Below are 14,730 nucleotides of genomic sequence, written 5' to 3' on the forward strand. Positions count from 1 at the left end.
TTTTGGCATCAACAAAGGTTATTACCAACTGCCCGGTTCACTATTTAGGCTCATCCCACCCTTCACTTTACTCTCTGCCTAAGCAGAGAGCTGGACCAAAATTTCCAGTACCTCCTCCTAATGAAAAGCAGAGTTTAAGAACCATTTGGTGTCTTAAGAACACTGGTACAGGCTTGTAATTAGAGCTCCTTGACACAGACATAACAGTTACCATAGTAACTTAATGCAGATTTTATTTAATTAGGGCTAGATCCTTTTATATAATTTCATTAGCATGCTAAGTGATGTACTCCGCTGGGATAAGCAATGACAACATCAAAATATTCTTGTGTTTAACATCTCATGTTTTGCAGCTCAGTGACAACCAGTCAGTTCAGGTGAAACTTCAAGTTGATGGATGCCAAGGAACATACGGCTGCCCCAAAAAGGGAACGCATTAAAACCGAAATACACGCTGCTAATGTACCACAGCACCACGGCACTCACCCTCCAGACAGGCCAGGAACGAGCACAAACAGCTGTGGGTGCACTTTAACCCCCTGTCCCCACCTGAGGATCGGCGTTCCCGCAGGTCCCCCCAGCACCCTCCTTGGCAGGAAATTCCTCCCACGCTAACACATTGAAACGTGTGTTCCTCTAGGTTTTTAAAGCACATTTTTGGCTGCCCTCGGTACAATCTGCTATTTATTACAGTTGCCATAGGAATGCAGATAAACCTGCACGGTGTTCAGAAGAGGAGGACTTCCATCTTTTCAATATTAAGAAGAAAAACCTTTCCTGAATGCTCACTGGTGAAATAATGACTACTTTCCAGAAGTTCCTATATAACGGCTGGAGACTGTGGGATTGCATAGATTTGAGCACAATATAGGCAAGATTTATGATGGTATACATTTGATCACACTTCGTCGCAAGTACCTTGAGTACCAAAACTGTCCCTAATACTTTGGTATCGAGGAGCTACTTGTGGACACCACCTCAGGTCAGGTATCCAATTCCTATCCAATTCCTGACCACAAATATTTTGGTACAAGACTGACGTATGGCATTTAAATAAAAAGGAAAAAAAAAAAGTTATAATTCCAATTTTCATACTAAACTATTCATAAACTGGTTGTTGTCACGTCATCATTTTTGAGACTTCTTCCTCCCTCTATGAGTCTGAAAATTTAAACAGCCTTAAAAATTCATCACCAAGGTTCTTTCTTCCCTTGGAAATTTCTAGCTCATGAGCTCTTGCCTCACAACTGCTGTCTCCATCACTGCATCCTCGCTGCAGGACCTCTCTCCTCCTGTACCCAGTTCACAATCTCCATCTCCTTACACGGCAGATAATTTCCAGAGTGCCACTTGTTGAAATGTGTCAGAGAAGAGAGGAGCTGCCACGTAGCCTTGGTCTGGAAAACAAGCTGTCAAACCCACAGCATTTTGTAATTTAGCTTCTGCAAATCCATGCCAGACTAATCTGTTTTCTACTTATCTTTTGGCTTACAAATATTAATTCCTTCAAAATTTGTGGTAAGACACTGCACACTATGGAATTAAACCTATGGCTCATATGTGCCCACATAATTTATCCCTTTTTAAATATGGGCGTTAATTATTTAAAACTACCTTTGTTTTCATAGACCTTTGAAAGCCATCCCTATTATTGCACAAAATGAGCGCATTAAGCTCCATCAGATTGCTTTCTGTTCAGCCTGCTGTCAGGGTTTTTTTTCCCTTCCATCAGTTTTGAACACCAAGGTAAAGTCATTTCCCACAAATCTCAGCACCTGTCAGTCACGAATGTTTAAGGCTACTAACAATCATTTGTATGCAAATAAAAATAACACCGAGGCTTTACTCCAAATTTTAAAACAAGTAGAAAAAAAATAATCCTGTGGCTTAGTTTAGGTTTTGCTTATTTTTTGGGTGGCTGCAGTACTTATTATCTACGTACAACCAGGAATGAACCACCACACATGCCTAGTGTTCCTTTGTGGGTGCAGCTCAGCAGCACATTTACAGCAGCTCTGGGACCAGCTTCTCCTTTCTGCCCTGTCCCTTGATGCCAGTGGAGCTGGGGCCCGCCAGGTGCTGGCACAGCTGCTGCAGCAGCAAACCTGCACGGCGCCGGCTGCTGCGCCACCGCTCGCTGCCTCCCTCCTGGGAGCGGGGCTTCCTTGCAACTTCCTTCCATGGCAGAACATTTAAAACTAACCCTGCAGGAGATAGGCTGCTTTTTGGGGTTGGGATTAAAAGAAAACTCAAAATTTCAGGCTAAAAAGATGTTAAGCATTTGTTTTTGTTGTTCCTATGTTAATGATTTTATTTACTTCACATTAGGAAATAAATATTTACTTACACAAGGGGGATTTTTTGGATTCATTTCCAAATGTGTGCTCATTGATGATAGTATTAGATTAAACCTACCTTGTATATTCATAGATCGAAGCTATGGCAAAAATCCCCAGTGATTTCTGCAGTCAGAAAGTAAGTTAACACTTGAGCACAGTTACATTACATCAGTTAAACTTGTTGGCTGCTGTGCAGTGATGCATAAGTAATAGTTAGGAAAAAAACCCTGAAAACTCTGATACCCATCTACAAGATCACCCTAATCAAATTAGCTGAGTCGGTGTACCTTGAATATTTTCCCCTACATAAACACCAGAATCATGACATACATAAAAATTAATATGGACCAAAAAAGAGGGGAAATGCTGTATATTTTAGACTTAGGTATACAAATCCTTTGAGTACAATATATGAGCAAACCAGGCTCTTAAAATTAGTGAGCACAGTCCAGCACCTAAGGAATACTGAAAACCACAGAGCTGCACTTTCCACCTGACCGTCTGCCAGGCGATTAGGGATTTATATACCCCAAATTCCACTCAGCCACACAGAAAGCGATTTTCAATGTCACAGCGTACTTCAGAAGATAAAATAATCTCACATTCATGCAACCTCTCCTGCCTGATGGATGCTGCATCCCATCGTGCCCGTAATTATCCAGCACAGGTCTCCCAGTCGCCCAAATCGGTGACTGTGCTAAGAGCGCTTACTTCGACATGTATAACTGCTCTGTTACACCTGTAATTTTGCAATTGAAAGTAGGGGTCTCATGTACCATGGGGCTGGAAATTTGTTATCAGTAGTGTCTTGGTAGCATGTGCATTGGCTTCTTCCAGCCTTGTTTTGCCCTGTTTGGATTTGTTCTAAAAAATTCATAGTTTATTTTTCCTCTGATTGACAGATTATTTTCAATAGCCTGTCCGAAGTTATAAAAGCTCCTTTCTGGCTATAAAGTTTTCAGGGCATTTTCTGATCTGGAAAAAAAAAACACAGAATTTAAGAGAAGATTGAAAATGTACAAAGAATTCTACAAGTTATATATATATATATATATACATACATATATAAAATCTTTAAGAATAAATGATGCCTTCATTAGTGTAATAAAGTTCCAGTCCCCGGCTATAAGAGATTCCTGCCAGGATATTTTTTTTCCAAATTGCTGTTATTAAAAGATATCCTCCAGAAAGGATCGTTACAGACCGCTCAGCAGTGAGCAGCAGCACAGCTAATAGATGCAACATCGATTTGCCCAGGAGTGAGGAAGCTGTACACAGCAGTGCACGTTACCTCGATATTTTACAGGAATTGGGCAGCTGCCCCCAGGACAGCCAGGCAGCCAGCCGGACAGACAGACAGACAGACAGACGGACAGACATCACCTGCCATTACCCCTGTGCTGCCCGTCCAGGCGACTGGGAGAGGAGGAAATCCCTGGGGAAGCCAGGTCTGGCCAGGACTCGGCACCCACGTGCCCCCAGCAATAAGGGGGGAAGGACCCAAGTAATTCTGCAAATCCCTCTGATAATCCCGTCGGGGATAATCCCACCGCCTCTAATTGCCCAGGGAAGAGCTGCAGACGTTGGCTCAGGGTGGCACGTTCCCTGCAGGTGCTTTTTTCAGGCACATTTTTAAATTCTGAGGCCTTGGTACCTTATTGATCAAGCTGTACTTGTTGCACTTGACTACGGGGCTGGTTTCCTTTAAAGACAAAGGCTCGAAATGCTAGGAAACAGCACAGCTTGGCCATCTTCCACAGCAATCCCTGCACTGCAAACATATCACTTCATTTCCATTTGTGACACCATGTCCTCTCATTAATCCGATGCATGCTTTCCTAGCCAGTAATGTTTCTTGAAGTCTATGAGGGAAAACGTGAAGGCACAGCACGTTTTCCAGCAGGATGCCCAAGGAGCTGCTCGGAGGAGCCCGAAGGAGCGAGGGAAAGCTGCTGGCCACAAGGGCAGCTCGCAGCAGCAAGGCCGTCCGCTGAGAGCCTTGCTTCACTGCTCCTGGTCTGCTCACATGTCTGGGGCTGACATTTCTAATTTAAAGCCGAAACAGCTCTCATGACAGCACTCCCACGGAATTTATATAACTTAGGCCAATCACCGGTTTGCTCACAGAAGCATTGAGTAGCTTTCAAATCCAAACCGAAACAGACCTCAAGCAATGATTATTTAGGGAAAAAAAAAGTAAGTAACATCTAAAGTAGCAATTTCAGAAAAGCCCAGGCAGCAGAACTCCAAGCCACAGCAAAGGCAGCCCCTAGCACAGCCGCTGCAGCTCCCCAGGCCCTGCTGCCACCACGAGCCCCACGGCATTGGGGTTAGGGTCCCCAGGGTGGCTGTGCCCTTCCTGGGTGCATGGGGCCAGCGGTCCTCACCAGCTCCATCCTCTGCACCCAGCCCCACTCCCTTCGCCCCCAGCAGCAACACAGCCTCCGGCAGCACCGCGGGGAAGCAGGAGACAGAAGAACCCAGTGGAACCGCCAGACCTCTCAGGAAAGGTTTTCAGAGTAGGTTAGCATTATTCAGCGAGGGGATGCATTAGGAACGTCCTATTTAGGGCATGTCTCCAGCACAGGCTGCAAGCCGAATACATGCTCACACGCTGCTCTCAGCAGAAGACCAAATGCTTTCTGCCAAGAAGGATCTGTTATGCCAGGGAGTGGGAAAAGACCACGGAACTGTAAATTATTTTATTTTGTTGCATTTGCAGGGCCTGGCTGAAAAATGATCGGTGTTTGTATCTTTGTTAACAAAACCAGCCACTGCCAAAAGGAGCACACAAAGAATCAGTTTCCATATTATCCATCACCCACTCTGACCAAAAATCATCTCGTCTGTCTCTTTGTATTGGAGTCAGTGGTTCAAGGACTACCCTTTTTACAATGAAAACCCAGTGTTCTTCCAAAAAAACAGTTGAATGTTTGGACTATTGAGAATGGGACCCTTCCAAAGGAAAGGCCCAAAACTGCTTCTGCAAAATGTTTTCTGGAAGCAGTAACAAAAACAAATTGCTTCAGGATTCACCTAGTCAGGCTTTTACATGCATCAGCATTTCTGATTTTTAAAATTTCAGCAAATAAGGTGAACTTCACTTCACAGAAACCATTCCCTGATACTAAGTGAAAAGTGAACAGTACTAACATGCAGATTTAACCTAGGAGAGGCACATATTTAATGCTTTAAAGCAGTGCTATTTACTCTCTGCTTCATGGATCACTTCTAATGACACGAGAAACAGGTCTACTAAAGTTAAAAATATGTTCCTATACAGAGGCCCACATACATCCAAGGAGCATTTTTAGTAACCTACATACCAACAAATGTTGATTGAGACATTAACACTCAGAAGAAGTCTCTCTACCTTTCTATTTTACTGGAAAGTGAACCCTGTATAGTTAGTATAAAATGGCCTGAAAATGCTTTCAAATTCTCAGTTGACCTCGTCTAGAAATATCTGTTTGACAAAACTCTTCAAAGTTGTCTCTGCCAATAGAAAATATTCCACCAACCCCTGGCTGAAGACAGAAGAGGAACAAAAATAAAAAGGAAAGAAGAATATATCCATGCTGCTCTATGGGCTGTAGATAGGTATAACAGGTTTTATTTTGCATACTTACTTAAAATGCAAAAACTGTGAAACATCAGAGATATTAAGAGTCATTTTCAACATCCTTTCTAAAAATGATTTACTAAAGATTCAGTCTTCCAATTTTCATTTATGCCTTGAGGACAATTACTAAATGCATTTCATTCAATGAGATTTTCATCTTCTCACGGACAGCACACCTATCCCTGGTAGAAATACAGCCACTTCTCTGCAGGATGTGAAATTTCTCTGTGTGCTCGGATCCCATACAGAATAAAAATCCCAGCCAGAACTTGCAAGTTCATGACAGCATACACTTTCAAAAGCTTCTGTTAAAACATATATTTGATTTTTCTTTTTTTAACTATACACATTTATACTTTCTTTATGTCAGTTAGCATTTGCACTATCTCACAGAACGCCTTGCTTCTTTCATACAAAAGGATCTTACTAAAATATTTATCATCTCAGAAGTGTAGAGTAAAAGTTTCCAAACAGTAATAAAACGTTTCATGCAGTTAAAAGGACTGAATGCTATAATGAGGCATCCCCAAACATCTTCAGAATTAAAATTAACCCATGACTTGCATGACAGCTAAAACACAATCGCCCTATCTGCAGCGTAGCAACTGTTACAGCAAAACCGTGTTCGTCGACAGAAAATGAAGGAAAACGGCAATTACCCTAAAAGACATTTCAAGATTCTCGCCACCCCAGATATCCATTCCTGCATCGTAAGTTCCTATCTCTTCAAAGTAGTTTCTGTCAATAGAAAATAGGCCACCAGCCATAGTAGGGGTCCTAGTTGAAAACAAACAGAAAAGAAAAAAAAAAAAAAAAAGAGGAAAAAAAAGAAAAGAAAAGAAAAAATACCTTTTGAAAGACACTGTGGAATTTATCACGTGATACTACAGCACACATCTCCCCAGACATTTTGACTGTAAATATATGCTATGCACAGACATAAGAGCCCCCCCGGCGCCAGCGAGAGCGCTGCCCGAGCGGCCGGGCTGCCCCCGCGCAGCCTTGCAATGGTAAAGTGGATGGAATTGGGCCTGCTGCACCCCGAACAGCAGCGTAAATCCAATCGGAAATGCTTAGCGCAGAGAGTTTAATGCCTCAGCTTTGCCTTAGAGGGAGACTAAATGTGCATAAAATTACCAGGCATAATCTCTCTTAACAGGATTATAAATCCTTACAACAGGCAAATCCAGTCAGAGTGCAACTTCCCTTCGTGTAAAGATGTCCTACTTCCCTGTAAATATCTGCTCTACGTGTTTGGGGGCTTTTTTTAGCGCTCAGTGCCCGCACTGGAGGAAGACTGTTCCTTGGAGCCGGCAGGAGCACAGCCCCGTGCCCCTGCCCCAGCCTGGACCCCAGCCTGGCCCCCGGCCCCCAGCCTGTGCCGGCAGACCCCCAGCACCCTGGGGAGGCCAAAGGGCTGCTCCTGGCGTGGGCTGGGAGCCACAATCCTGCCAGCACGGCTGCCCACTGCTGAGGGAGGCCTAAGGCTGCCCCAGTGCCTACGGGTATCCACACACGTACACGTGCCGGTAGCTGCGGCCTGCAGCTGTTAATGAAGGACTCGGTCACAGAAACACACTCATTTACTCCATGATCTTATTTAGGGAATTGCTTGTGCATTCTGCTAGGAATAGATGCTATTCGGTGGTCAGCACAGACCTCTCTCTGCCCCCTGGCCCTGCGCAGGGGCAGCGTGAGCAGCACTTCTGCCCTACAGCACAGCATCCACCGGCGTTGATGTGTTTGGGGACAGCCTTATGCAAACGTCATCCCAGAATTTTTCCAAAAAACGAGTCAACACCAACAAGAATTGCTCGTGTGCACTTCTGGAAAACGCAGTAAAATTGGAAAGCAGCCTGCAGTCAGCAGCAGAGGCAGGGGCAGAGCGGGGCGAGCTGGCACCCCGCAGGCCGCGTGCTGCAGGGCCATGGGGCACAGCCGGGCCGCGAGCAGCTCCCGCTCACCCCCAGACCTCGGTCAGGGCAATTTGTCTGCTGAGCAATTATCTTCCAGCTGCCTATCGCTACTGCCACTAAAAAAAAATACAAAAATAATAATAATAAAAAAAGAAAGCACAGTTTAACAACACTGCAGTTACCCACACTTTGTTTCTATTTTTCTCCCTGGGCTCTCAGCACCCACAGCTCAGTTAATTAGCCGGCTGGCATTAGGACACAGCTGAACCCTTGTAGGCTTCAAAGCTGCTTCACTGCCCTCACCTCACCCACTGAGATGGCAAATACCACTGGTGTGGCACAAGTAAAGCCATCCCCGCTGCTCTGGGACTGAAACGCACAGCCTGTGCCCCCTGTCCTTCCCCTTCCTCCCTTCAGTTCCTTCCCTGGAGGAAGGCAGTTTGCTCGAATACCGTCAACTTTTCCATTCTTGCAAAGATTCAACGTAAATGATTTTTGAATGATGCAATTGAGTTGTACATCAAGATCAGGATCCTTCTGAAATGCCATAGGCAAAAGTTTATGAAAAATAAAAATGCGTTCCCCTAACTACTTGCTAACTGAAATCGAAAGTGCTGAATTTCAGGCTGTAAAAATGTAACTCTGTACCAATCTATGCCACAGATTCTTAAATAACTGGAATGTAGCAGGCAGGACTATTCTCTGCTATGTAAATTTAATGTTGCATAAACAGATCTGCAGAGCTCTCACTGTAAAAACAGCTGAAACAGTAATTTTAGCAAGAGGCAGGGTTTCTACATTTTTTCTCAGCTTTTTGCTTATTAGCTATATTTTGCCTACTTGGAGTCATACTAGCAACTACAGTAATATGTTATGATTAATGCTAATCATCATTCAAACCCACTTCTCATTTCATTTTGGAGATACGGTCTGCTTTTCATTTCTGTAACTGTTGGCAGCAAGCAGGATTCCCGTTCCTGTACCTACATCTCTAACTTCACAGAAAGAGAGCAGTGCAGCAGAAGGGGTTTTAACAGCTCTGGTTTTGCAGCATCCCAAAGATGCCCTCCCAAAGCCAGCTCGAGCAGCCCCAAGGGGACTCCAGACCATGCTGCAGCCAGGGGAGCTGGGCCCACAGCCACCTGCCATCACCTCCCCTAAGCCCTGCACCCTGCACATCAGCTCAGCATGGTCCAAAGTCATGCCTCTAAGTGCACGTCTGTACCATGGTCAGGGCTCAACCTCTGCTCAATGAAGCCATCGGGTGCAGGAATGGTCCTCAAGCGCTGGTGGGCAAGGCCCTTGCTTCCTGCTGATCAGTTCAGCATTAGTCCTAACTAAATGAAGGGCAAGTATGGAAATACCCACAGAAACATGCTGTGGTTCTGACACTGCGGATGTAAGACGAGATGTTTGCAAATTGACCACGGCACAGGCAGTTTTCTAGTGCCCCTGGCAAAATTATGGAAGGAGCAATGAGTTCACTTATTGACAAAACACGTACAAATATTGGCCAAGGATTTTTCAGTGGAAAAAAAAGGAAGGTAATAATGAAAGCTTTAACAAGACCATTGCGTTTCGCTGGCACTCTCCACGACCAGTTACCACTGGATGGGAGATGGGCCACACCTGAGACCTGATTGCATTGCCCAGGACTCTGTTTTAGTAATTCTCCGATCTACCCACACCCACCTGAGCACCTGCAGGAAGCACCTTTACTGCATGGCTGTCTAGGGCCAAAATGCCCTATCTAGGGCTAACCCCAAGAACTGCTCCCCGGGCAGCGAGCAGGGTGTTATGCTGGAGCCAGGCTCGGGGCCAGGGACATCGAGGAGCTGCTGGGGGCAGAGCTCTGGCTGCCAGCTCCCCCTGTGCTCAGGGCAGCCACCCAGGTCCTGCTCCCAGACAGCCCTCTGGGAACAGAAGCCAGATTTGCACTTAAATAACAGATTTTGAAAAGGCCTAATCATTTATAAAGTGTGCAAAGCCAGAGGTTACTCCCGTGACAATTGCTGGGAGCAACTGCATTTACTTTGCATGGAAACAAGATCAAACCCTTGAGGTACTTTAAAACAGCAGGGAACAGAATTCACTATTCAAACCAAAGGGCCTGGGTTATATCGGCCCACAGACGTGAGCCCTGAGGGGTGCTGTACCGTCAGAGTACAAAACGCACCTTGCAGCACCACTTGGAAGCATCCCAAGCTCTCTGGCTCAGGTAATGTTTGCTCTCAAAGCCAAAGATTGCACTTGATTTCTGCAATGCGCCTCACAGAATGAAGTATTTGTCTTCAACAGCCCTGTCTCTAGGACCAATTTTTTCTTCAGGTATTTCTTCCAAATATTTCCACCTCTTATTCTCACTTTATGGTCTTGGTCCTAGCAAAGATATTGCACTGACTGAAAGCTCCCTGATATTCTTTCTATTGCTTCTGATCATTATACATGTAAAAAAAAAATGTAATTACATTAAAAAAAATAAACAAGGATGGAAATGCCATTACCTAATGACCACTGACTCCTACTCCTCCTGCTGGGGGCACTGAGAGGGCTCCGCACCATCAGTGTTGCCGCCCCTCACCTACCACTTGTAAACGGGAGCATCTGCAACCTGGAAACGCTTTTGATACCTTCACAAAACTGTGATTCTTTGGGGAAAGGTTACCCGCTTCGACAGCTCTGGGAAAGGTTACGCTGTCACGGTGTTAGCTGACCTGACAGAACGCTAGCTAAAGGAAGAAGAACACGAAAGCAAGGAAAAGGATGTTAAGTGAGTGCTTAAGAATCAAAAGAAGAAAATAAGGGGGGGAAAGTGCTACGGGCTCACGTGTAAAGCCCAGCAGCTGCAATAGTGTACGTGCGTGTACCTACACCAGAACCCGTTTTGTCCACGGCAAAGCACTGCTAATTAGTATGGGAGGCACCTACGCATCTCACCGTTCTGTTTGCTAAAAATATGACAAACAGCCCAACTTTTCTAATAGATTCCAGTAAGAAAGTTCTTCCACAGCTGTACTGCATGACAATTAGCTGTAGGGCTTGAACATCCGAGTCACTGAATTAATTAACCTTTTCCCATCAATTCCAGAGATTCCAGCAAGGGTGGATGTTGCAGTTGACTCAAACACCTAACTTATGACTTTAACCATTTCTTTAATTCCATAAAACAAACAAGCAAGCTGTGTTTCACACCCACTAGCTAGAAAGAACCTGGTACCTTCTGGGAACACCTCATGGTCTACATTTAACTTAGCACTGGGATTAGTGGTCACAGGGTACAGGATGGCTGAGCGCTGTCCATACCAACTAGTGATCTCTCAGCAGCAAGCTATTCTGGTCTTTGTCATAAAAATGTGTATACAATAATAAACATTACACCCAAACAGTGAATCCTATATAAAATAATTCAAAGAGCCACAGAGGGGTTGGGGTCAGAAGGGACCTCAAAGCACACCTGGAGCCAACCCTGCCATGGGCAGGGACCTCCCCCAACCCAGGCTGCCCAAATCCCACCTCGGGGCAGCCTGGGCCATGGCCTCACTGCCCTCATAGTTTGAAAATGCATACAGTGTGATATTAAATCTAAAAAGGAATGGTAGGAATTTACCAATGGTATTATGAAAGGTAAAAATTTTAGTAATTTTTCCAACTACATGGCTTTTTTAGTGTAACAAAAAGTGTAATTTGAGTGCAATGATTATATTATGCATATGCACAAACTAACATGCAAGCCAACAATTTTTATGTACTCTATGCTCATTCCATTGATTACAAATTAAAAATATGCATGCATACATATTCAATATATGTAAGACTAACATAATGTTACAGAATGGTGAAAGCAACATAAACAAAAAAAATGAAGCCATCAATTTGTTTCGAAATTTGTGGTGTGGGTTACACTTTTCTTTCTTTTCAGCCTCTCAATTCTTGAATAGTCAGGTAGCAGCGGTTGCCAAAAACGTCCTGAACTTAGCTGAAATATTACACCTTTTCTCCTGGGATGCTGAATTTGCTATTGTGTTTGACACCTTGAGACTGATTTACTGCTACAATCTCTGGGACTGCTTTTGATAAGCATTTGCAGATAGCAGCTAGCACTGCAAGCAGCTGATGACCTACTGACTGCTATTTCCTAGATGAAGTCTGTTTCACCTCTGCCCAGTTTCCACCAGCTGCCGGTGTTTCCAGATGAAATCTCACATCCCAGTTTTGACTCGGAAGGATGAACTCAGAAGGTTTGGGGATGGCAAGGGTTTTGTACCATAACAGAGATGCTTGGATGATCTGTTTGGGTCCCCAGTCTCCCTGGTCAAGTGAGAGGGATGCGTTTGCCTTCACTTCTCATTTCCTGCATCCATAAGATGCTGGAGCAGGGCAGCTTCAGCTGCTTCTCGGGTTCCCCTCCCACCAGGTAAAATGGGAGATGACATGGGCAGTAGGGAGCATCTTATGCCAATACAGAAGAGACCAAAATTTCTCCCCTAGGTGGCCAGAAAGGGCATCTGTGTCGAAAAGCTAACAATTTGTGCCTCAGCCAGCACAATTACACACCCCTGGAGCTATCGCTTTGCTCTGAAACACTTGTCAAAGGGATAATTATGGAACATGTTGCACTTGTCATTAACCTCTGGCTCCTTCACCCCCCACTCTGCTCACTAACACCCATCTTTACCAGGAGGAGTCCCAAAACACACAAGCAATCACCAGCTACAAGCTGGCAGGGAAAAAAAATGAAAAGCTGCTTTTTCTGTTTGCTTGTTTTAGTAACTTTAAAAGCCAATTACATGTATGGTTCTGGATTAACTTTAAGTACTCCTTTATTTCAAAATAAGGAAATATGGACTTGGATTTGCATTTCTTTGAAAACTCCCTGTGTCTGTGAATGGATCCGACACGGGAGAGACAGAACTAGCGCAAGGCGAAGGACGCGAGGGGAGCAGCAGCCAGCGAGGCGTGAGGCTGCGCAGCTCGTTAGGATAATGAACTCCACGAATTTTAACGCACACCTCAGCTGTAATGAAATAGCTTCTGGCACAGCTGACTGAAATAGCTGACTTCACAGCTGGCTGATAAAATTTTAGATCACGAGAAAAACAGTTCTTTTGACTCAAAAATCAGTTCTGTCACCCTTCTGCTAACAACAGGGTCCGCTTCTGCTCCCTGGGGCACCGCTTGCATTTACAGCCACCCCACGGACTCCAGCACAGCTCTGCTCCCTGCCCACCCTGCGTTTCCCAAGGGTTTTACACTCAAACAAGGCACTGACAAACACGCATTTGGGAAATCGGGCACAACTGGCCCAGAGAGGGTGAGAAACCCAGACCACAACCCAGTGGCAGATGCCCTGCTGAGACCTTCCCTCGACACAGAGCTGACGCGGGTCCTGGTCTGACCCATCGGAGCCCAGAAGGAAGGGATGTGTGAGGTGGGAGCTGGGGAAGGGCTGAGATGCCCGGGGAGCTGCCCAGAGCAGCCCACGCTGGGAGCAGACACGGCCCCAAAGCCTCCTGCGGCTTCCTCCCTTCTGCCTGTGCACGAGCATCTACTGCTTCCAAGTACCAGACTCAGCGGTGAGGCACAGCTTTCCTCTTTAGCTGGGTAAAGAGGAAAACAAGGTGGTTCCTCAGATGGCTTCCTGAGAAAGAAATCTAAAAAATGCAGCGCTTCCCTGACTCCAGGCTTTGAAGGACATAAAATGACAGATTTTGGCCAGCTGCAGCATAAGTAGCTTTGAAAAGCTTTTCTTCGCCCACCCACTGCCTTACCTGGATTCTTTTTTTGCAAAGCTTTGCTGTGAGCTGCTGTCCCCTGAGTTGGCTCTCTCTTTATCTGCCTGTTGCCCACAACTGGGGGTATGCAGGACTGAAATTCTTTCCACTTCATCATGTCTCTTAGACAGGTTTGAAACCATTACATCCACTTGTGAGAGCTTTTTTTTTTTTTCTTTTAATTTTATTTTTATTTTTTATTTTAGTTTTCATGAAGACCGAAGAAGCTATTAGAGCTGAGCAAATAACCCATGGCAAGTAATTTATTCAATTTGTTTGGTTTCAACTTCATTTAAAATTTTTCTCAAGGTTTTGCTACAGACTTGGTTGGAGCAATTAAATGAAGGAGGTTAGGAAGGATCAGAGGAATTCTGGACATATACTTAGATCAGTTTTGACTGGGTGTGCACTGTCATCAGTTTTATTTTCTAGGCAACAGAAGCATATCTTTTAAGAAGTGCAGATTATCATAACCAAATCAGGTTAAACATTCAAAAATTTGCTTTTCAGAAATATGTTGTAATATTTATTTTCAATTATGAAAACAGTAATAACTGTAAACAAGTTCAACAAGGCTATTGGCAGAAAACAAACATACAGGGAACTTCAATACTTATATAGCTGGTATTAGTTTGAATTATTAACTGTCCAAAAGAAAATGTAATGAGTTTTCTCAGCTCTGATAACCACCTTTCAGCATTAAGGCTAGGTCAGATGTTGGTGTTTTCTGCCCTGAACAGTGTGCCGCAGCTATCTGACATGTACAGTATCTGATACTGCAGCAAAATCTTAAGTATTAAATGTTATTATCTGCATGGACAAGCTAGAGAAGAGTCAAATGTGCAGTATTCTTGGTTCACTCTCCTTACCTTACAGGCAAGGTCCTGTCCCCTTTCCTCCTGTCCATCTCTCTCTGGGGAACTGGATACCAGCGGAAGTTGAGCTTCCAGTTAAACCCCCCGTAAGTCATGTCCGACCCAGCCATGTATTCAAATGTGTCATCGCTGATCACATCGATGATTGGGCACACAACAGTTTTCCTGTAAGAAAAAAGAATGGCTTCTTTAAAAACAAATTATTTT

General features: G+C 44.6%; 1 protein-coding gene across 6 annotated transcripts in view; it reads right to left on the minus strand.

Moving 5' to 3' along the window:
• Positions 1-14,730, minus strand: part of GALNT13 (polypeptide N-acetylgalactosaminyltransferase 13) — a 110,532-nt gene that overhangs the window by 39,132 nt on the left and 56,670 nt on the right. For all 6 annotated transcript variants that reach the window (XM_027458445.3, XM_027458444.3, XM_027458447.3 and 3 more), the window contains 2 exons: positions 14,518-14,688; positions 6,621-6,738 (listed from right to left, as the gene is read on the minus strand). In XM_027458445.3, the coding sequence (XP_027314246.1) occupies positions 6,621-6,738; positions 14,518-14,688 (289 nt within the window). The remainder of the gene's footprint in view (positions 1-6,620; positions 6,739-14,517; positions 14,689-14,730) is intronic.

Source organism: Anas platyrhynchos, chromosome 7 (assembly GCF_047663525.1).
Source record: "Anas platyrhynchos isolate ZD024472 breed Pekin duck chromosome 7, IASCAAS_PekinDuck_T2T, whole genome shotgun sequence".
Taxonomy (NCBI): Eukaryota; Metazoa; Chordata; class Aves; order Anseriformes; family Anatidae; genus Anas; species Anas platyrhynchos.